At 55.0% G+C, this 21,189-nt stretch overlaps 3 protein-coding genes across 4 annotated transcripts; 1 reads left to right on the forward strand and 2 right to left on the reverse strand.

The window, feature by feature from the left end:
* Positions 1–984: 984 nt before the first annotated feature.
* Positions 985–7,209, reverse strand: Ndufa7 (NADH:ubiquinone oxidoreductase subunit A7). Its single transcript, XM_003461393.5, has 4 exons — positions 7,073–7,209; positions 6,667–6,716; positions 3,298–3,447; positions 985–1,196 (listed from the first exon to the last, which is right to left on the reverse strand). The coding sequence occupies exons 1-4, from the start codon at positions 7,121–7,123 to the stop codon at positions 1,106–1,108; spliced, it is 342 nt and encodes a 113-aa protein (XP_003461441.1). The 5' UTR covers positions 7,124–7,209; the 3' UTR covers positions 985–1,105.
* On the reverse strand, positions 985–20,729 carry Kank3 (KN motif and ankyrin repeat domains 3). The gene is made up of 13 exons (XM_063228335.1): positions 20,667–20,729; positions 16,079–16,140; positions 14,032–15,315; positions 13,845–13,941; positions 13,502–13,714; positions 13,341–13,425; positions 12,561–12,777; positions 9,487–9,626; positions 9,183–9,383; positions 8,999–9,097; positions 7,073–8,385; positions 6,667–6,716; positions 985–1,196 (listed from the first exon to the last, which is right to left on the reverse strand). The coding sequence occupies exons 2-11, from the start codon at positions 16,131–16,133 to the stop codon at positions 8,308–8,310; spliced, it is 2,469 nt and encodes an 822-aa protein (XP_063084405.1). The 5' UTR covers positions 16,134–16,140; positions 20,667–20,729; the 3' UTR covers positions 985–1,196; positions 6,667–6,716; positions 7,073–8,307.
* On the forward strand, positions 7,188–8,034 carry Rps28 (ribosomal protein S28). Of its 2 annotated transcripts, none has more exons than XM_004999594.4 (4): positions 7,188–7,328; positions 7,423–7,470; positions 7,680–7,818; positions 7,960–8,034. In XM_004999594.4, the coding sequence occupies exons 1-3, from the start codon at positions 7,290–7,292 to the stop codon at positions 7,800–7,802; spliced, it is 210 nt and encodes a 69-aa protein (XP_004999651.1). In that variant the 5' UTR covers positions 7,188–7,289; the 3' UTR covers positions 7,803–7,818; positions 7,960–8,034. The 2 variants fall into 2 exon arrangements, with proteins under 2 accessions (XP_004999651.1, XP_003461442.1); XM_003461394.5 differs by having other exon boundaries at positions 7,680–7,814.
* Positions 20,730–21,189: the final 460 nt, after the last annotated feature.

Below are 21,189 nucleotides of genomic sequence, written 5' to 3' on the forward strand. Positions count from 1 at the left end.
GCCGCCCTCCCTTGGAGCCAGCTGATCGCAGACTGAAACTCCATTACACTGTGAGCTAAATAAACCCATCCTTTAATTTTGGCTGTGGGGTATTTGGTCTCAGGGACGAGAGAAAAGTAACTGAGACAAGAGGAGGCAGGCCTGTCTCCCGATCAGGGTGCTGGGCTGCTGGAGCTTTACGGCATCCTGCCTGGGGGCCCTCCTAGTAGCCTCTATGCAGGGAGCCTCCAGCGCTCCTCCACCCACCTCTTTCCCCAGCCTGACTCAGCTCTTGCCAGAGGACACCTGCAGCGCTTGGCAACTGGGACGCTGCCCTGGCACACCCACACCTGCTGCTGTATGGGCCTGTGCCGTTCCCTGGCTCTGCCTAGGTGGGGCGACAGTCCCAGGCCTCCCGTGCAGCCTCCAGCCTCGCAGTCAGACCCCACCCTCTTCCTCCAAGGACCCAGGTGCCCTCCATCCATCCATCATCCAGGGCAGACTCCACACTCCTTCCCCCTCTGTAGCACAGCAGATTTGGTTCACCTAGCCTTGGGGAGCCACCTCTGTGAGCCAAGCCACAGTGGGGACGTAAAGAGCTGGCTGGACACGCCCTAGACACCAAAGGAGGGGATCCCCAATCCCTAGGGGACAGAACTGGGCACTTGGGAAGGGGATAGTGGCAGCCCTGGGTCCCCTGAAGCACATCATGGAACTCTATACCCGGGTATGGAGTCACCCTGGCATGCAAAGAAACACTGTTCCTCTCTTGCCACCAGGGTTGGTTGTGACATGGCCAGGAGACTCAGCACCAGCTGTGCCCCAGAATCCAAGGAACTGGGTTCACCTAAAAATCAAAAGTGGCTGAGCACGGCTGCACTGTGTCAGCTATCTCAGCAACTCAGGAGACTGAGGCAGGAGGATTGCTCGATCCCAGGAGTTCAAGACCAGCCAGGGCAACACAGTGAGGCCTGGCTTCTTATTACAACAGCAAAAGAGAGAATATGGAAGTGGTGGAGTTCTGTGTATTTGTCATCAATTAGGTCACATTCTCCCCAGAGGGAAGCCAAGGAGGAAAAGCAATTGGGTGGCTGTGGTGACGTGGTCAGGTGACCAGCACACGGTGTCACAGGTAAGGCTGGTCCCGGGACAGCTCCCACTTCTTCAAAGGAGGCGCAGGAGTCACGGCCTTCTTCTCAGTGGCCGCCACGGCTGAACTGCAGGAAGAAGACAGACTTTCATGAGGCCGAGGCCTCAAGAGGGTGGCGCAGAAGGATGCAAAGTGCACAGATACACCCCAGAAAATGTGTGCCTAAGCCAGGCCTGGGGACACACACCTGTTATCCCAGCACATGGGAGGCTGAGCAGGAGGATCCCTCTGAATTTGAGGCCAACCTGGGTTACACAGTAAGTTCAAGGCCAGCAAGAGCTACATAGTGAGACCCTGTCTCAAAACAAAACCAAACAAAATGCCCCAATTAAAAAATATCATCTTAGGGCTGGGGATTTAGCTCAGTGGCCAAGCCACAAGTGCGAGATCATGAGTTTGATCTCTGGTACAAAAGAAGAACTTCATATAAAAAATATGATCTTACAGTCAGATGGTGATGCAGCTCTGGCACCTCAACTCCTGTGGACCTCAGGAATTCAAGACTAGCTTGGGCAACTCAGCAAGACTTTTACCGTCTCTTTGCCTGTCTGTCTGTCTGTCTGAGACAGGGCACAATTCAGACCGCCCTTAAACTCACTATGTAGCCCAGGCTGATAATGACCTCAACAGTGATCCTCCTGCCTCAGCCTCCTGAGTGCTGGGATGACAGAAGTGCACCCCCTGGCTTTTGTTCCCACTCTATAGGTGAAGAGACTGAGCCAGGCATGGTTCTGAGTCTGTCATCCCACTACTCAGGAGGCTGAGGCAGGAGGGTGGCTCCAAGTCCAAGGTCAGCCTAAGCTCCACAGTGAGACCCTGTCTCAAAAACCAAAAAGAAAAGAAAACAAGCAAACGAAAGTCCTGAGCCTCATCATCCACATGCACTGTTGTCCAAAGACAGGTTACAGCACATTTACCTCACAGGGTTCAACTGGCTTTTGTTTGTGGCCCTGGCATTAAACAGCACCTCGGTCTATAAAACTGAGTATTCTGACAAATTGCGCAGAGGGCGTAGGTTTTATACACAGGAAACCACTAAAGAAAGCAGGAAAGGAAAAGGGGGGGATCATTTCTAAGTTTCATTTCCTCACAAAGGTTAACATGAAGAGGACTTCCTTTACCTTGCTGCTAAGACTGACCAGCTGGGGATCTGGGCATCACTTCTCTCCTGATTTCTTGGAAGGCCACGTAATCAAATCCATTTCCTAGGCGACCCAACCTGCTTCAAGAACTACTCCATGTTGGCTTGGTCTGCTGGACCGAGGGCAAGGGCCCAACCCTATAAACCCAACCTCCTATCATTAGTGACCCATTCAATTCGGATGAGGCCCCTGTGCCAGGCACCCAATGGGGTTACTGTTTGCTGTTTGACTTCGTCCTGAGATGGGATCTTGCTGTGCCACTGAACTCCAGAATTTGCGCATCCACCTGCGTAGCAGGGACAGGCGTGCACCACCACACCAGGCTTATCCAACTGGGTTTTGAGAGGCCAAGTTTTGAGGTATATATAATTTTCTCTCTAAGATCAAAAGATGACAGGAGGGGCTGGGGATTTAGCTCAGCGGCATAAGCACCTGCCTTGCAAGCAGGTGGTCGTGAGTTCAATCCCCGGTACCGGTAAAAATGAAAAAGACAAAAAAAAAAAGATGACAGGATGGGGTAGGATAGTTCAGTGGTAGAGCACTTGCCTAGCATACACAAGGCACTGGGTTCCATTCCCGGCACCACCAGAAAATGACAACAGTCATGTCCAGGCTTCTTCTGGGGGTCCTGAAGAACCCCAGAATCCTAACACCAACCTTCACCAGGGCATTTAGCCTTGTCTGCAGCCGAGCTAGAGTGAACATGCCCAGAAACACAGGCTCCGTAAACGGGAAATTTCTTTTCTTTTTTTTTTTTGTCTTTTTCCTTTTTATCAGTACTGGGGATTGAACTCACGACTGCCTGCTTGCAAGGCACGCACTTATGCTGCTGAGCTAAATCCCCAGCCCCAACGGGAAATTTCTTGCAGCACTGCAGACAGAACCCAGGGCCCCATGTGGGGCAGGCGGGTGCCCCACCACCAAGCTACACCCTGCCTATCAGTGGGACCCTGTACTGCACTTTCTGCCAGCCAGGGAGGCAGGGCTGGCGGTGGGAGGCCGTGCTGCTGATGTCTTTGTCCTTACCTGTCTGCCATCTTGCCTGCTGCCAGCGCCTTCTGTGAGGACATAACGACTAAGGGGGGCACGGCTTCCCGGCGGCCGTCTCGAGTGCAGTAGTAATTGCTGGACAGCTTGTGGCTGGGGCCCACGGGGAGCTTGGGAGGAGGCTGTGTCCTGAGAAAAGAGAACACTGGCCCTGAAGCAAGGGGACAAGCCCTGTCTCCCTCCCTAGCCCACCGTAAGCCTGTCAACGCTCACAAGACTCTGTTAGGTGGGCAGTGACAGTGCAAGCCAGAGGTCCCAGCACTGGGAGTTCAAGGTCAGTGCAGATGGTGACATGTGATCACAAAATATGAGGAATGCTTAGCTGTGCGTGGTGGTGCATGCCTGTCATTCCAGCACTAGGGAGGCTGAGGCAGGAGGATTGCCTTGTGTTCAAGGCCAGCCTGAACTACATAGCAAGATCTTGTCTCAAAAAAAAAAAAACAAATATTTTTGTGAATGCTTTAAAAATTTTTAAAAATTATTATAAATCATACTATTAATCCCTTTAAACTTCTCCCCCTAAAAACAATTTTCCCATCATTCCTGCCCCTTTTTGAAAAAGTTCTGAAAAGCCTCTTGCATGAATGTCTTTAGTTATGCTCTTGTGGCTGCCTTAATGTCCTGAATTGATTCAAAGCATTTCTCTTTGGCTATTTGTTGTTGTTGATTTTTTTTTTTTTTTTGGGTCTTTTTGAGACAGGGTCTCACTATGCAGTTCAGGCTGGCCTTGAGCTCACTTTGTAGCCCAGGCTGGTCTTGAACTCGCCATGATCCTCCTGCCTCAGCCTCCCACGTGCTGGGATTACAGGCATGAGCCACCATGCTCAGCTATTTTTGCTTTTTGAGACAAGATCTTACTATGTCTTCAATTCACTATGTAGCCTAGGCTGGCCTCAAACTCACATCACTCCTGCCTCAGCCTCCTGAGTTCTGGGATTACAGACATGAACCATCATGCTTAACTCGGTCATTTTGACTTTGGGGAAATCACACAGTACCAGATGAGTCCATAGGTAGATGATGCCAGGGATTGTGTCACATGTCTGTAACCCCAGCACTCACGAGGATGAGGCAGGAGGGTCATTACTGAGTTCACTGAAATACATAGTGAGACTCTGTCTCCGAAAAGAAATAAGGTGGATAGGGACACACTATGTTGTATAAGCCTGCCTTTTCATGGGATGGCATTCAACAGCAGTGTTTTTTATCACCATGAAGATACTCATGAGACTGACATGGCCTCCTGATTGCCGTGAGTTCAAGCCCAGCCTTGACTAAAATGGCAAGAATGATTGTGTTCAATTCAAGAGGAAGTGTCTGGAGAGAGACTAATGACAATGTTTTTTTCCTTTTTTTTTTTTTTTTTTAAAGTTAGGGTCTCAGTATGCAGTTTAGGCTGCTCTTGAACATACTATGTAGTCCAGACTGGCCTAGCATTCATGGCAATGCTCCTGCCTCAGCCTTCTGAGTGATGGGATTACAGGATAATGTTTCTTTTACAGTAAGAATTTTTAAAATTTCAACACAAATCATATATATATATATACATATAATATATATACATATATATACATATATGCATGTATATATACTCATGACTTGCACCTGCCAGGCAGGTTCTTATGCCACTGAGTTAAATCCCCAGCCCCACAAACCATATATTTTAATCAGTCCTGTACGAGTCTCAAATACATGAGGCTGACCAGCAGCGAGGTACCCCTCAGCACAGGAAAGGTCTCACAAGTGCAGGCCCAGGATACCCCACCCCAGGTCTCCCCATGGCTCAAATATGAGATGTACAGAGGACCCTTTATGAGATTCTCCGGAAGGGGGCTTAGCTATATCCCACAGTGGGTATGGTCATTGGCTCAGCTCTGTCTGTGTGCTTGGGAACTGAAGAGGCCACGGCCATGGCTATAACCCATCTGGCGATTATGGTACAGAAATATTTGGACAGCACTGACTATGCCTGCTTTGTGTGGCTTTTCCTCCCAAGACCAGCCTCTGGGAGCCAGGGTTTCCTATCTCAGAAACTCTTTGAAGCACCCTGCTGGGATCAAGGCTCACCACCCAAAGAACACCTTGTGCTTTGGAACCCGTCCAGGTCACTGAATTTCCTGCTACCGTGTGGTCTGATGCCAGAAGAGGGTGAACCCAGCTCAGTCCTGCCTTAAGACTGATCCCTGGGCTGAATTTCTGAAGAAGTCTGACGCCTTAACAGGAAACACTGAGCTCTAAACAAAAGAGGAGCTTCCCAGGGAGGAATTGGGAGAGAGCAAACAAGACAGGGGGAAATAATCCTACAAAGATCTGTTCTTTTGTCTGGCAACCCTTTGCCATGATTTAACTTTTTCATAGATGAACTGCTAGCCATTGTTTTGGTTTGTCGAGACAGGGTCTTGCTGTGTAGTTCAGGCCGGCTTTGAACTCATGATGTAGACCAGCTGGCCTCAAATTCATAGCAATCTTTCTGCCTCAGCCTCCCAAGTGCTGAGACTAAAGGTGAGGGCCACTACACCCAGCTGTCACTGTATTTCAAAAATAAGAAATGCAGTATAAGGCTAATAACTATTCTAATGTGATATGCAATACATTACGAGAAAGTTCAAGTTAGTTTAAGGAAGGCAGAGATAATCCTGTCTATATCCAGCCATGACTTCACCTTTGCACAGTAAGTTAAAAAAAGAACCAGGTGTCCCTGACCTAGGCCAAAATGAACCACTAGAGGGCGCAGCATCCTTAATTTCTGCCAAAAGTACCTTTCCCAAACAGGACCTCAGGTACCTGCCCTCCAGTTCACTTTCATTCAGCTTCTGCTAAAGAACAGTGTTACTCGCTGTGTTTATTTCTGTAGTATATTAGCTCCGTGAAAGGAGTGCGGACCAGAACTACTCTAGTTCTTACAAGTACCCCTAAAGCTAAACACACGGCTTATAAATCCCAGAGTTTATAAATCCCAACTATATAAATGAGTCTATCATGATGTTTTGGGGTTCAACCCCCAGATATCATTTTCTAGCTTCCAAAGCACTGGAAGCATTGGGCTTTTGAGTTCTCTTACGTTTCCATTGGAGGGTTGGGGGCAAAACAAAACTGGCAGCGCCACACCGTGGACTGCAAATCTACTCGGGAATCCAAAGAACAGCGCAAACCCAGCCTGACTGTTCCACGAGGTGCCAGCTCCAGAAAGCCCAGCAAGGTTAAAGGCAAACTTCTGTCTGCACAGCCAAGCAAGTAGCTGACGACAGGATCTCTACTCAGGGATCCTGGGGTCTGAAGAAATGTGGATTTTGTTTTTGGTGGGGAAAGACCGGATCGGAGGCTGGGCAGCAAGCGGGGACTGCTCACCGCTTGGCGATCTCCTGGTAGCGCAGCTGCAGCTTCGCCTGAAGGTCTTGCTGTGGGAAGACGACAGGGGAGGTTAGCCTGCGGGGCGCCCAGAAGAGGGGTGAGGAGACGAAGGGAGGGCAGGGGATGCACGATCAGGACAAGGCTATGGATCCTGCGTGCGCAAATGAAAGCTAAGGCACGAGATCCAAAGCTGAGGTAGAGGGCTAAGGAGATCCCAGGGCCAAGATAACGCCAATAGCTAAGGGTGGGCAAGTGAGTCCCTGCCTAAAGGGTTCAGCCCTTAGGGAACTGGAGCAGCCCGGGAGCCCGTGGGCTGGGAGACAGAGGGAGGTGCGGGGCGACGTGTGTCCCTGGCATACAGAGCCCACATCCCTCTCAGCGTGGCCCCATCTTCCCCGCGCACCCCGGAAGCCCAATTCCGCAGCTTCTGGATAATACGAGTGGCAGACGCCATGTTTGCTCAGCGCTGAAGGGCGCCGGTGACGCCAGTATCGCAGAGCCTTCTGGGAAGCCCGAGAAGCGATCTCGCGAGAATTTTAGTGGGCGGGACAGAGGCGCTCTATAAGAGCTTCCCCCGACCCACGTGACTCCTCTCCGTCCGACCGTTTTCGGTCGCCATCATGGACACGAGTCGCGTGCAGCCCATCAAGCTGGCCAGGGTGAGTTGGGGCTGGGAGTTCGGCATCCAGGAAAGGAGCGAGAGGGTTAGGAGAGCTGGGCGGGCCGGGTTTGACTTCAGCTTCTTCCTACCAGGTCACCAAAGTGCTGGGCAGGACCGGCTCACAGGGACAGTGCACGCAGGTGAGCTGGGGCGGGGGGACCCGCGGCGATTTCCTGGGCGTTACGACCTGGCGCCGACCGCTCTCGTGCCCGGGATCCTTACTGGGAGATCTGAGAGCCGACCTCCCCTTTATCCCGGAGCTCATTGTCGCACGTCAATCTGCGTGTGGTCCCCACCAACCGCCAGCGGCCCAGCCTGACCCGTCTGCGTTTCCCCTGCGGGCCCGTAGGTGCGCGTGGAGTTCATGGACGACACGAGCCGCTCCATCATCCGCAACGTGAAGGGGCCGGTGCGCGAGGGCGACGTGCTGACCCTGTTGGAATCGGAGCGGGAAGCCCGGAGGTTGCGCTGATGTCAGCTGCTGGTGGGTACGGGATGGAAGCCCTGTCTGCCCTCCTAGTCAAGCCCGGGGGCGGGGGGAGGATCAGCAGCTTGGCAAGAGGGAAGAGGCATTTGCTGTTCGGGGTGCTGGGGGCCTGTCTGCGTCTCACGCTCGGGTCTGTTTACAGGGTCCTGGATATCGACCACCTGGGCCACGGGGTGAATTGCGACTCCTAAAATAAAATGTTTGTATTGTGTGTAAACTTCCGTTGCTCTGAGTCTTCTATAGTTGCTCTGGGTCTTGTGCAGTCTTCAGGTGGCCACAGGCCTTCGGTACTCCGGATAATGTGAAGGCCTTTCCCTAGCAAGGGAAACCATGTAAATGTGTTCCCACCCTTCATGTATACAAACACGCTGTTCCCAGACAATGCAAACAGTGTTTTATTAGGGAAGGAGTTGGAGGGAGTGGGTGGGTGGCCCAGAGGCTGAGGCGTGGAGGGAGGATTTCGAAGTCCCAGGCTAGTGTATCTGACAGCTCACTGGGGCTGGGAGTCCTCTCTGATGTCACTGCATCCTCTTTCCCTGGGGGTGGCTGCAGGAGGGTCTGGGGTTGCCTGCGTTTAGAGAGAAGGAAGAGTCTTACTGGAGACTGGGAAATTTCAGTCATCCCACCACCCCCAGAGAACGTTGCCCCTTACTACAGCCAGGCTGCCTGGTTTGAATCATGGCTCTACCCCTGTGGCTGAGAAGAGGCGCTTGACCATTCCCATGTCTCAGCTGTCTAGTGAGTATAATTGTTACCTGAGAAAATACTGGGATATTTCTGTTACTACCTGAGATAATACCTGGGATAATTCTGTTACCTGAGATAGTCTCTTAAAGTGCCGAGAACATTGGTGCACTTTGCAGATAAGCCTCTGTCCCTTAGGTTTAGCATGCCCTCCATCTGCTGGCAAATCTTGCCAAGTCAGTGAGGTCCTTTCCTTTTCACATGAGCCTTTTGGGGAGCAGGCTAAAGCCCTGGGGAAAATACTTTTGCTTTTGATCAAAGCCCGGTTATTTCCCTGCCTAGTGCCTCTTGACCTGGAGATGTATCTGCCTCACTGGAGAATCGACCAATTCCCCACCTTTGCGGCTCCCCAGGGAGGAAGGCCTGTCACATGCTTGGTGCCCTCTCTAAACCTGGTTTGTAGCTGGGAAGGCTTTGGGGGGGCGGGGCGTGTTCACCTGGGAACCAGGCTGCCTGGAGCTCAGGTGGGCGTGCAGCAGAGCGGCCACCTCGTCCTGCTCTGCCTCCAGTGCAATGGCCAGGGCGCTGGTGCCCTCCTGAGGAACATTAGAGTATCTGGTCTCTGGGACACAGCAGGGCACCCCCTCCCTCCATACCAGCCCCAAGGTCACCCTGTCTCACATTGTCCAGGATAGCAGGGTCACAGCCTGGCTGGCTCAGCAACAATCGGACGGTATCCAGGTGCCCATACTCACTGGCGCACATTAGCGCAGTGGCACCATCGGCATCCTGCATGTTCACATCAGCCCCACACTCCAGCAGGGCCGCCACAATGTCCTTGTGGCCATGGCTGATGGCCAGCATGAGGGCTGTCTGTCCTGTCTGGAGACCGAAGAAGGGAGGGGGTAAGGCTGGTTAGGGTGGGCTCCCCAAGGGAAAATGACCCCTCCCTCAAGACTGAACCCAAGTCGCCGAGAGTGTGCACCTGGCTGGCCTTGGCGTTGACATCACCCATTGTGAAGAGCCTGTGGACCACGGCCATGTCCTCCTGCCCTACGGAGGCCAGTGCGGCCAGCATGAGTGCAGAGTAGCCCGCACGGTTCTGGCAGCAGATGTCGCAGACTCCTGGGGAGAGATGGGCGGTCACAGTGCAGTCCTGGTGTTAACTGACCCTGTACCCATGCCACTTGCTTCAGGGAAATCTTTGCTGACTTCTATGTTGGGCAGGTTTTGTTGGTGCTGTGGCCCTTGTTTAGTACCTGGCATGTAATAGGTGCTCAGTAAGTGTCCATTGAGTGGGTAGGCATGCTTCATAGCTAACAGCCACCAAGCCAGTATGGTTGCTTCTCTGTTTGGAACTATGAGCTGCCCCCCTGCTGATCCCCCTGGCCACTGCACCTTCCAGAAGTCACCCAAGCAGCTGTCAAAAGATTCAGCCAGTCACCTGACTCCCTGAGCCCGTTCTCATCCTTCTGCTTGTAGAACACATGGCATGCCCCCTGCCCCTACTATGCGAGCCATGTGTTCTTTATGCTTTTTTTCTGGGTTTTTTGTTTTGATGCTGGCAGTGGAACCCAGGGTCTGTCAACCACTAGGTAGGGGTTCTACCACTGAGCCACATTCCCAGCCTAGATGTTCCCCCAGAATCCTCTGCTTCTGATAATCCTGGGTTTTTGATTGAAAAACAAAGATGGAGGTCCAGTCCCCAACCATGACCCACGAACATGACCTTACTTGGAAATGGGGTCTGCACAGGTAGTCTTGTTAAGATAAAGTCACTATGTGGAAAGATTACCCACATCCACCACCAGAAGCTAGGAGGGCACCAGCAGATTCTCCCTCTGCATCCCTCCACAGGGGCCAGTCCTGAGGACACCTTGCCTTGATCTCAGATTGCTGAACTGACGTTTCTGGTGTGTTCAGCCACATGTGGTGACACAGCAGCCCCAAGAAATGGCTACTTCACTAGGAAGCAACATGAGCTCGGCCTCCTCTGGGGTCAGTTCTGTGGGCAGTGTGTTCCTGGCATGGCTGTTTGCCTGAGAGACAGCTCAGGAAGTGAATGGGTGGGAGGGGGTCCGATTGGGGTCACAGGATAGTTACCTTAGGGAGCGGGTTAAAGGAGGGGTAAGAGCTGGGGTGTGGCTTGGCAGTACAGCATTTTTCTAGAATACACAGGGCTGTCATTTGGTCCTCAGCACTACGGAAAAAAAATTTACCCAGGCATGCCTTTGGCATGCACCAATAACCTCAGGCTGAGGCAGGAGGATTGCCAATTCAGACTGGCCTGGGCTGCAGAGAGACCCTGTCTCAAAAAGCTTAAATGGGTTTCTAATCGCATAGCAGGCCATATGGGGTCACCACCACCACTGGTATTGGGAATTGAATCTGAGATCTTCACACATCCAAATCCGGCCTTTGTTTTTTGTTTTTGGCCTGGGGATTAAACTCAACCTGGCAGTTGCCAGGCAGGTGTTTATGCCACTGAGCTAAATTCCCAGCCCAATTTTCTACTTTGAGACGAGGTCTCAGTCTGAGTTGCTCTGGCTGGCCTGGGATATGAGCAGGAGACCTCCCAACTTCAGTTTCTTTTGTTTTGATTCCAGGAATTAAACTGTTGACCTTGTTCTTGCCAGACAGGCGCCATGCCACTGAGCTATATTCCTGGCCCCTCCTTTTTCTTTGTGTGTGTGGGGCACTGGGGGTGGCCTCAAAGATCACCTCCTTGCTTCCTCGTGTCATGTCATGATATTTCTTAATGGCCCCTCATGTCCCTGGGAGTGAATTTGTGTTCTCTAGGAATGGTCTGTCTCCACACATGACCTCAACTCTCCCCCGGCACTGACCCTCATCTCCATGACTGTCCAGGGAGCCGAGATGTTTGCTCAGCAAACCCAGAGGGCTTCCTGTGTGTGGTCTTGGGCTCCGAAAGCATAGAGGGTGAGGGGAGAGGACCCCGCCGGTGGAGGATGGCCTAGTGGGAACACTCGGTATCCAGCAGATTTCTGGGCTGTGCACTGAAGCACCAATGCCCCCAATGTGCTCCGTGCTTGCAGCATCGGGTTTGGGCTCCAGAGTGGGAAGCTGAGGCAGGGGATGAAAAGGAGAAGCAGGAAAGTGGGCGAAGCCTAGGAGCATGGCAGAGCCCTGGCTGGTCTGATTTGGGGCATTCACTGTCCCTCACTGCGTGCTTGGCACCTTTGCGCGTGCAGTCGTAGCTGCCCTGAGAGCCTGTTGCCCCCTCTCCCAGGTGACAAGTTAAAGCTGGTAGGACTGAGTAATTCGGTCTCATCCCACGGCTGGGCAGACCTGCTCCCCCACAGAAGGAGGAGGGTCAGGGTGGGCAGGATCAGTGTCTGGTGGAGTGAAAGACCCTTGGGATCTAAGAGCAATGGCAGGAGCCTGTGATCGCAGCACTCTGGAAACTGAGGCAGGAGGACCCCACCCTCCTTTTTGAGACAGCCTTGCTATGTATGTAGTACAGGCTGGCCCTGAACTCACTGTGTAGCCCAGAACCAGCCCCAAACACAACAATCCTGCTGCCTTAGCCTCCCAAGACTACATGCATGCACCACTACCCCAATTAAAAACAAAAACAAAAAACTGTAGGGAGCTGGTGTGGTGGCACACACTGTCATCCAAACCTCTACAGGCTGAGGCAGGAGGATCGCTCCCTGGGCTACCTAGCGGCACCCTGATTTAAACAAACAAAAACGCTAAAGACAGTAGCTCAATGTGAAGGCCTTGAGTTCAATGTTCCCTGGCGGGAGGGAGTGCAGTGAACCCACCCGCAGCCGGGCATGGTGGCACAGGCCTGTAATCCCAGCACTCGCGAGGCTGAAGCAGGAGGACTGTGAGTTCGAGACTAACCTAGCTGCATAGCGTGACAGGGTCTCGAAAACAAACAAAACAAAATCCCTCCCGGAAGGATCTTGCAATTTAACAAAGGCTCAGCGGCGCCCCCTGCCGGCCATACCGGCGTCTCCCGCCTGGTTCCTCCGGTGCCCTCATCAATGTGACTCCCATTCCCCGGTCTCCCCAGCCCTCCGTGACTCTGACCCGTGTCCAGCAGCAGGCTCGCAATGGCCATGTTCCCGTGGGACACACTGTAGTGTAGGGCCGTGTTCCCGTTGTCGTCTGCCAGGTTCACCACGTACGTCAGCAGCGCGGATCCCAGGTGCGCCAAACCGCGCAGCACCCCGGCCACTAAGGCGGCCTGGGAGCGCCGCTGGCTGGACACCCGGAACCACTCCTGGGACACCAGGCGCACCGCGTTCTGTAGGGACACCGGCAAAGGTGTCAGTAATAATCCAGGGCTGGGGGCGCAGGGTGTCAGCAAGACCCCATGGGCGATCCTGGCAAGGAAGAGGGTCGCCGCTTGTCTGAGTAGGAAGATGGCTGGGGTCACACCGCTTTCAGAAAGGGAGTACAGTTAGCGGGGTTCCCAAGATGGGGGGGTCCTTATCCTTCTGGAAAGAATCTGGAATTTACAGTGTGGGAAGGCGGTGAGAGCTTGCCCTTGGCACGTTGTGGGGCAGGGCCAGGACCTGGATCAGTGGCTGGGACTGGGGGTGCGCCCCTTTTGTGGGATTTGGTGAGTGGCGAGATAGGGTCTTCTTATGTAGCCCAGGGTAGACTCCAACTCAGCCTCCTGAGTGCTACCATGCGGCAGCACGCCTAGTTCCCTTTGGGGGAATTAAGGACAGGTCACCCCGTCTCTAGAACGGAGATTGTGGGGGAGAATCTAAGGTCTAGACAGTCCCTGGTGAGAAAGGACCAAATTTAGGGCTTCCTAAGAGGGCGGCAGGGGCGCCCCAGGAAGGGCCGTGGCGCACTCACGCTGTCGCGGGCCACGCCCCCGGGCCGGCTCAGCTGTCTCTGCAGCGCAGCGCACGCCTCGCGCAACCGCGGGCTCAGCTCGTACCTGCAAGGAGGCGGGTGAGATTGAAGGGGTCCTGAGACACCCAGCCCCTCCTCCCCCGGCCGCTAGCGCTTCGTACCTTCCCTGGGTCCCGGACTGAGACTCCGCCTCAGCCTCTGTTTCTGGCCCAGGGTCCCCGACGTCCCCTGCGCTGGGTGTGCGGGAGTCCGATTCCCCACCGCTGTCGTCCCCGGAGCCGGAAGAGCTACTCCTCGAGGGCCTCGGGGCACCGTTTTGGCTGTCGCTGCTGTCGCCGCTGTCGCTGTCGTCCTCGCTGGACGAACTCTCATACCTGGGGACAGAGCAGGAGGCTTGCGCGGCACGTCTGGGCAGGCGCGTTCACGGCAGAGCAACCGGGCCGGCCCGCGCGCTCCCTCGGCGCCCCGCCAGCTGTTGCGGGGAGGAACAGGCAAAGCGCTCACTCTCCATTGACGCCAACAAACTGCAGGCTCTTGGGTCCCGGGCTGGGTTGGGCACCAGCGGTGCCATCTCTCTTCTTCATGATGGATTTGAGGGCACCTAGCAGGGACCAGATGAGTGCATAAGTTTGAGTTTGGCGACCCGAGGGCTGGTGCTCGGCGGAGGGGGGGGGGGGGCGTCAGAACTCACCCACCGGCGCCGCAGCTTTGTCCCCAGGAGGACTCTCCCTCTCTGCAGCCGGGCAGGGCCCCTCCGCTGGGAGATCGGTCTGCGTGGTCTTCTCCGCGCAGCCCCCAGGGGTCTGAGTGGCAGCGTCGCACTGCGGGGCCGTGGCCGCCCTCGCCGCCTCCAGCTCTCGCAGCCGCCCGCGCAGCAGCTCGCTCACCCCGCGCTGGTGCTCCAGGCTGGCGTGCAGCAGCTCCAGCTCGCGCTCCGCAGCTGCAGGCACCCCGAGCAGCGCCTCGGTCACCCATGCGTCCGCCTCCACGGTCTCAGGTGCCGCCTCCATGCCGGCCTCCCGGGTCTCGGGCGCTGCCTGGGCCCCTGCCTCTCGGGTCTCGAGCACAGCCTCAGTGCCCACCTCCTGGGTCTGGGGCGACCCATCGCAGGTTCCAGGCGTCCCGGCCGCCCCGTCGAGGACCTGGCGCGCGCCCTCTTTGCGTGCTGCAGCCAACTGGTCTGGGCTGTCTGCCTGGGAGCTGGCCTTGCAGCGGACGCCGCGCTCCGAGGTGGCCAGGCGCTCCGTGAGCCGCCTCAGCTGGGCGAGCTTGTCCGGCCTCACCTCGGCCTCCCCGTCGGGCTCAGGCTGAGCCCGCCCTGCCAGCAACCGCGCCTTCTCAGCGCGCAGCGCACGCACCTGCTCCTGTAGCTCCGGCAGCGCGCGCGCCAGGTCCTCGAGCTCGCGCAGGCGCCGCAGAGCCGCGGCCATCTGTTCCCGCACCTGCTGCAGTTGAGTCGGGTCTGGAGAGATGAGGGCAGGGCTCGGGGCGGGGCTCGGGACCGGGCTACTGCGGTCCGACCCCCGCGGACTACGCCGCACTGCGCTGGAAGGGCTGAGCGCGTGCTCCTGCGCCTGTGCCAGCTCCAGCCGACGGCTGGTCTCCAGCAGTGTATTCTCGACGTGCGCATTGCGCACAAGAGCGCGGGGCGACAGCGGTGGCAAGTGGGGCCCCCGAGGCGCCCCAGGGGAGAGCGCGCCGGGAGTTCCGCCGTCATCACTGGCTAAGGACTCGCTGGATGTCCAGGCGCCTGGGCTGCGAGCACCCGCGAGGTTGGAGCGGGGTACGCGGGCCCGGCGCGTGGGCGGGAGTCCCGGGGCTCGACGGGCGGCGAGGCCGCCGCGCTCCAGCTCCTCCACGTACTTGAGAAAGTCCAGGTCCAGGTGGAAGCCGTAGGGCGTCTCCACGGAGTAGGGCGAGCTCAGGCTGTTCGAGCCCTGGATCGGGACTGGGCACAGGCGAGAGCTGCCCAGATCTGTGGGCGTGACGGGCAATAGGGTCGTCAAGCCAAGGAGACCCCAGAGAGAAGTGTCGGTTGTAAGCCTCCCCCAGAGCCCCACCAGGGGCCTGCATGGCTCCCCTAAGCCCTGGCCCCCTGCCTTGCGCGCACGACCACACCCTAGGTCTATCTGCCTCCGGGTCGTCGCGCGGCCACGCGCTTACTGAGCGCTTGCTGGGTGCCACGCAGTTTTGTACACTCTGGCGACAAGGCCGGTAACAGGACAGCCATCCCTGCCCTCTTTAGGGGACAGATCAGTACGATCATTCCAAACGATGATGAGGGCAAGAACAGCGACTAGGGAAGCACCCGAAGGGGCGAGACTTTGGCTCTGACGTCAGAAACCGTCTCTGGTTGAGGGGATTTAGAGGTTGAGCCCCGCACAGGGACAAGGAAGCAATTTCGGAAGAGATCCGTGCCGGCAGCCTCTCGGGCGAGGGTGGGCAAGGTGAACTTCGGAACTCCGGGAGGAGGCCCGGAGCCCGCAGCAGGGTGAGGGGAGAGCCAGGGAGGGGCGCTGGAAAGATCGGGACAGCTCCCACTGTGGGGGTCTTAAAGGCCACCACCACGGGGAGTTGGGGTTTTAAGCAGGGTCGTGACTTCCTTCAAGGGCTTTTGGAAAGGGCTATCTGACTACTGTGTTAGAGAAACCCCAGAACTGCGTACACAGACACACACAGCAGAGGCACCAACGGGAAGAGGGGCTTACACACACACATGTCCAATTTTGCACACTCACCAGGCAGGTTCTGATTCAGGGCGAACTTGGCCATGTTTCCTGAAGTAGCTGCCATGCACACCCTGCAGAAGGGCACAGAGAAGTGAGGACGGGGTCTCTTGCTCCCTCTGCCCAGCCATGCACCCATCCCCACACACTGGCCCCTGTCGCCCCCTTGGCTGGAGAGCCCTCGAAACTGAATCCAGTGAATGTGGGGATTCCCAGGGCCCAGGCTCAGGCAGGGACAGGGGGCTGGAAGGCATCAGGAGCGTGAGGGAAACTGAGAGCTGCTGAATTTTCTCTGAATTCCTGGTGAAAATTAGAAATCAGTGCTTGGAAGATTGCGTGGGGCTTGTGCCTTTAGAAGACCAAGGGAAAGCCAGAACAGGTGCACACCTGTAATCCTGGCACTCCCGGAGGCTGAGGCAAGAGATCAAAATTTCAAGTTCAGTCAGGGAAACTGAGCAACTAGCAAGACCTTGCCTCAGAATAAATGATTAAAAGAGATGGGGCTCAGGGTGAAGGCCTTGGATTCAGCCCCCAGTGCTGGAAACAGAAAGGCGGGAAGGGAAGAAATGGTAAGCTCTTCCTGAGATCACCGAAAGCTCATCTGAGCAGCCAGGAGTGGTGGTGCATGCCTGTCATCCCAACATTCTGGAGGCTGAGATAGGAGGATCCCCATGAGTTCAAGTCCAGCCTGGGCTACAAAGTGAAACCCTATCTTAAAAAAACACACCCTCATCTGAGCCAGGCACAGTGCTTCATGTCTGTAATCTCAGCTACTAGACTATAAATTAAGCCAATACGGCAATTTAATGATATCCTGTCTCAAAATAAAATATAAAAAGGGATAGCTTAGTATTAACAACAACTGGCAAGACTGTGGTGTTTTGTTTTGTTATGTTTTGTTTTGTTTTACACAGGATCTCACTGTGTAGTCCAGCCTGGTTTTGAATTCACCATGTAGCCCAGGCTGGCCTCAAATTCATGGAGATCTCCTTGCCTCAGCCTCCTAAGGGTTGGGACAAGTGTTTTCCATCACACCTGGCAAGATTGTGCTATTTTTAAAATAGGATTTCTTGATTTAGCTCAGCGGCATAAGTGCCTGCCTTGCAAGCAGGCAGTCGTGAGTTCGATCCCTGGTACCGATAAAAATGAAAAAAAAAAAAAAAAATAGGATTTCTTGCCGGCGTGGTAGCATACTCCAGTAATCCTAGCACTCAGGAGACTGAGGCAGGAGGATCATTGCAAGTTCGAGACCAGCCTGGTCTACAAAGTGAGTCCAAGGGCAGCCTGAACTGCATAGTGAGACCCTGCCTCAAAAACACAGACACACACACACACACACAAAAAGGATTTCTTGGATTCTTTTTCCATAAAGAAATCCAGACAATGTAATATACAATTGTGAATCTAAATTTCTTTCCCTTCTTTCTTTGTTTCTTTTCTTTCTGTCTTAAACAGAGTCTTGTAGAGCCTAGGCTGGCAATCCTCCCAAGTGCTAGAATTACAGGTGTGTGATCCATGCCCAGCTGCACATCTGAAATTTTAACCAAGGTCACAGAGTGAGACCTTCCTAATGATGGAGACTTGTGTGCTGGCTACAGCAAAGACACAACCAACAAATACCTGCTTCTGTGGAATGCCCCTAGTGGGGCGTCCCAAGACTTTGTGTATGGCACCTAATGGAGCCATGTACATCTGGGTGACCAAAAGCTTGGCTCTCTAGAGAGCAGAGAGGTAACCCTTCAGGGTACAGACGGAAGTCTTAAAGTTAGGGGATTGGGCCACATCTAGTAATGTAAGCTTTTCCCAGTTCTAGGGGTAAAAATGAGGGCCTCAGGCATGCTACGCACCCTCAGTGGCCTTCCTAGCTAACTGTGATATTCACCGAAGACAACCCAGCAGTGCTTCTTTGAATTGTTAATTGGCTTGGCTTGTTAGTTGGACAAGTACCCAACCAATTATTCTGGAAGGGATCCTGAGGCCCGGGGCAACTGACATAAGTTTTACTTTGTACACTGAATCCTGGGGGCAAAGTTCTTTTGTCAGCAGGCATTAAGTTTCAAAGCCCTGGAGGACAAAGGTACCGAATCCATTGAGTCTAGAGGCAGGATTGGGGCCAGATTGTGGTATAGCCCTTGCCTAGGGTGCCTGTGACCCTGCCTTCCATCCCTAGCACGGTCATGTGAAACAACAAAATGCTGAGCAAGTTGGCACAGGCCTGTAATCACACTGGGGAAGCTGAGGCAGGAGGATTGCCTTGAGTCCAGCCTAAAGTACAGAGCAAGACCCTATCTCAAACAAACAAAACAAAACCCACTGGATGATAAAGACAGAGCTTGAGAGAACCCACGTGGAAAATCTCCAGAAAGTGGACGGTAGCTTGTATCAGTGTGTGCACTGCTTGAAAATATAATCCCCATACAGCTCACCAAGGTGAATTTTTTCTTTTTTTTTTTTTTTTTATTTTGGTACTGGGAATCAAACACAGGACCTTAAGCTGGCCAGCCAGGCTCTGTGCCAATGAGCTACATCCCTGGTCCTCTCCAAGGTAGATATTATCATTCACCTTTTACAGGTAGGGAAACCGAGGCACGGGCAATTAAGATGATCGCCCTTGGAAAAACCCCTCACATGGGCTCTGCCCTGCTTCCTGGGGATCTGCTGGCCATGATTTCTCTCTGTCCTCTTGCCTGTCCTGCCTCCCCTTGGCACCAGCCAGAGCCAATCCATCCTCTCCTTGGCCTGCTACCCACCTGCCCCCAGCATGCCTACTGGTCTCTTGGATTCCTGGTGACCACCAGCCTGGATGCCCACCCTCAGCCCACCTGGAGACCCCGCTTGCTCCTCTCCCCGCCCCTGCTGGCCCTCAGTCCCCAGCACTTCCTTCCCCACTCCAAGGCCAGGCAGGGCTCCTTCCAGCCCCAAGCAGCTGTTTCCTGTTCCCTTGCGCCAGCTGCCAGTGACAGGCCAGCCAGGCCGCAGGTCACCACGCAGGACAGTCAGTGCCGCTCACGGCTTGTTTTCAGGAAACCTTGGAGGAAGTGTTAGGTTTTGGAAAAAGCCTGACCAGGGCTTAGGGAACCGGAACCTGCCTCCTGTGCAGCTGGTGCCTGATGGAGCGGGGGCAGCTCCCTTCTCTAGTGACCTGGTCACACCCGGAGTTGAGGCTCTGGGATGGAGGGGACAGCTGCAGTCACGCCTAAGACCTAACCCAGCTGGAGTGGCTGGACCTAGGGGCTGGGCTGAGAAATGGGTGGATGGGCCCAAGATGGTAAAGTGCTGTATCATTTTGATTGCTTATTATAAGCCAGCTTCAAAGCTATGTAACCCATGGATATTAACTGTTTCTTTGTTTGTTACTGAAGCAGGGTTTCACTATGCAGTTCAGGCTGGCCTTGAACTCACTACGTAACTCAGTCTGGCTGCGACCTTGCACGATCCTCCTGCTTCAGCCTCCTGTGTGCTGGGTTCACAGTCTTTCTCCACCATGCTTGACCAGATATTAACTGTTTTTGATCTTCTCTAAATCCTCGAAGCTTGGCCCTCTTATGATCACTCTTCCCCCATTGCACAGATGGAGAAACTGAGACCTAAGGAGGCTGAATCCACCTGCCAGAGACCCCAGATGGCTGAGAGAGAATGTGAACCTGTGCAGCTCAGTAGGATCTCTGTCCCAGTCACACATTCAAGTGCCTACTTTAAGGAGCCCCTTCTGCTCCCCAGAAGGGAGAACTTGAGCCTGTGGGTCCCGCTTAGTGCAGTGCCCCTGTCAAGCCCTGCCCAAGTGCCTGGTTGGGGGTGTGTAGCTGTCCTCCTCTCCCCTGCGTACCCTTCACCCGCTGTCACCACCAGCTCGAATGCTCTGCCTGGGACCCCCTCATTAGGTCGTCAGACGCGACATCACACGCCCCCATTCCCGCCCCTGGGACTATTTCGGTCAGTGGAGCCATGATTATGAAACCAGGCGGGTAAAGGATGTAGTCCTGGAATACAGGGGACCCCTTCCCGGTCTGAGGTCCTGGGCGGTGGTACCCTTCACGTTGTAGGGGACTCGCAGAGCCCTGGGGGGGCGGGTGGAGAAGGAGGAGAGCGGCTGGAAAGAGGGGTGCTCAGGTCAGCACCCACCCCCGCACACACAGCGGGTCAGCTGTGCAGAGACAGGGCAGTTTCCTCCAGGAAGCGCCGCTGGGCGGTCCCATCCGCTCCCCATTGTCCCCGGGTCCTGGCGGCCATCACCCCCCCAACTCCGTTTCCTCATCTCCACCTCCCCATCCCTCACCCAGCCCAGCGCGGGAAGCAAGGACCCGACTGCCCAAGGCGTCGCGAGCCGCCCTGGGCATGGGTCCCTATAGCCCGTTGGAGCGCTAGGAGGTGGATAATCCCCTGTCGGCGCCTGCAGGGTGGAAAGAGGGGCGATCTTCGAAATCCGGAGCCCCCTCCCCTCCTGGCTCGCCACCCACCTGGGCCTCGCAGAACAAGGCACCCACCTTATGGGGGCGCGCCCAGCCCGCGGAAGAGTTGGCTGCACCGAGCCCACCCGTCCTCGCGTCCCCTGAGTCCCCCCAGCACCCCCTTATGTATTCCCCGAAAGCGGGCGCTTTACCTGAAGCCACAGCCCCGGCCTCGCCCGCCCCCTCGAAGCGCGCTGACGCGGGGTTATAAAGGCTTGGATCCTGATGGACTCTTGTGTCAGCCAACCAGCGCTCGACATTCTCTGATCTGTCCAATGGTAGGGTGATATGGGCGGGGCTTCTTTGAGGGGCGGGAGGGGCGGGGCCTGTAGTGACAGCCGCGGAGCCTGGCTGGAAGGCATTGGTGTCCCTGGGTCAGCTAAATCCTGCTGGGCCCAGTGCCCGGAGCTCCGGTCTGATCCCCAGGGAACGAGGGAGCCTCAAGAGGAGTCCAGGCAGAATCTCTGGGTGGGATTTGTGTATGGCTGAGAGACCAGGACCCACGTCCTTCGCACCGCAAGGCCTTTGTGGTCCTACTATCCAGAAGCGAGTCTTCCCTGCCTGGCAGCTTCTCCCTATTCTGGGGGATCAACATGCGTGTTCTTAATTCCCTAGGCCCAGGGAATCCTCTCCTTTCCTGTCTCTCTGCTTTATTAAAACCTAAGATTGCTTCCA

Source organism: Cavia porcellus, unplaced genomic scaffold (genome assembly GCF_034190915.1).
Source record: "Cavia porcellus strain 051 isolate PalLab524CR breed Dunkin Hartley unplaced genomic scaffold, mCavPor4.1 scaffold_17, whole genome shotgun sequence".
Taxonomy (NCBI): Eukaryota; Metazoa; Chordata; class Mammalia; order Rodentia; family Caviidae; genus Cavia; species Cavia porcellus.

Excerpts from the sequence above, each read along its gene's own strand:
- Ndufa7 (XM_003461393.5), bottom strand. The coding sequence starts at position 7,123 with ATGGCGTCTGCCACTCGTATTATCCAGAAGCTGCGGAATTGGGCTTCC. Across the intron at positions 3,448-6,666 it reads TACCAGGAGATCGCCAAGCG|GACACAGCCTCCTCCCAAGC; the intron begins GTGAGCAGTCCC and ends CTCTTTTCTCAG. Across the intron at positions 1,197-3,297 it reads GCAGGCAAGATGGCAGACAG|TTCAGCCGTGGCGGCCACTG; the intron begins GTAAGGACAAAG and ends TTCTTCCTGCAG.
- Rps28 (XM_004999594.4), top strand. The coding sequence starts at position 7,290 with ATGGACACGAGTCGCGTGCAGCCCATCAAGCTGGCCAGG. Across the intron at positions 7,329-7,422 it reads AGCCCATCAAGCTGGCCAGG|GTCACCAAAGTGCTGGGCAG; the intron begins GTGAGTTGGGGC and ends TCTTCCTACCAG. Across the intron at positions 7,471-7,679 it reads CACAGGGACAGTGCACGCAG|GTGCGCGTGGAGTTCATGGA; the intron begins GTGAGCTGGGGC and ends GCGGGCCCGTAG.
- Kank3 (XM_063228335.1), bottom strand. The coding sequence starts at position 16,133 with ATGGCAGCTACTTCAGGAAACATGGCCAAGTTCGCCCTGAATCAGAAC. Across the intron at positions 12,778-13,340 it reads GGGGCGTGGCCCGCGACAGC|AACGCGGTGCGCCTGGTGTC; the intron begins GTGAGTGCGCCA and ends GTGTCCCTACAG. Across the intron at positions 9,098-9,182 it reads ACCCTGCTATCCTGGACAAT|GAGGGCACCAGCGCCCTGGC; the intron begins GTGAGACAGGGT and ends AATGTTCCTCAG.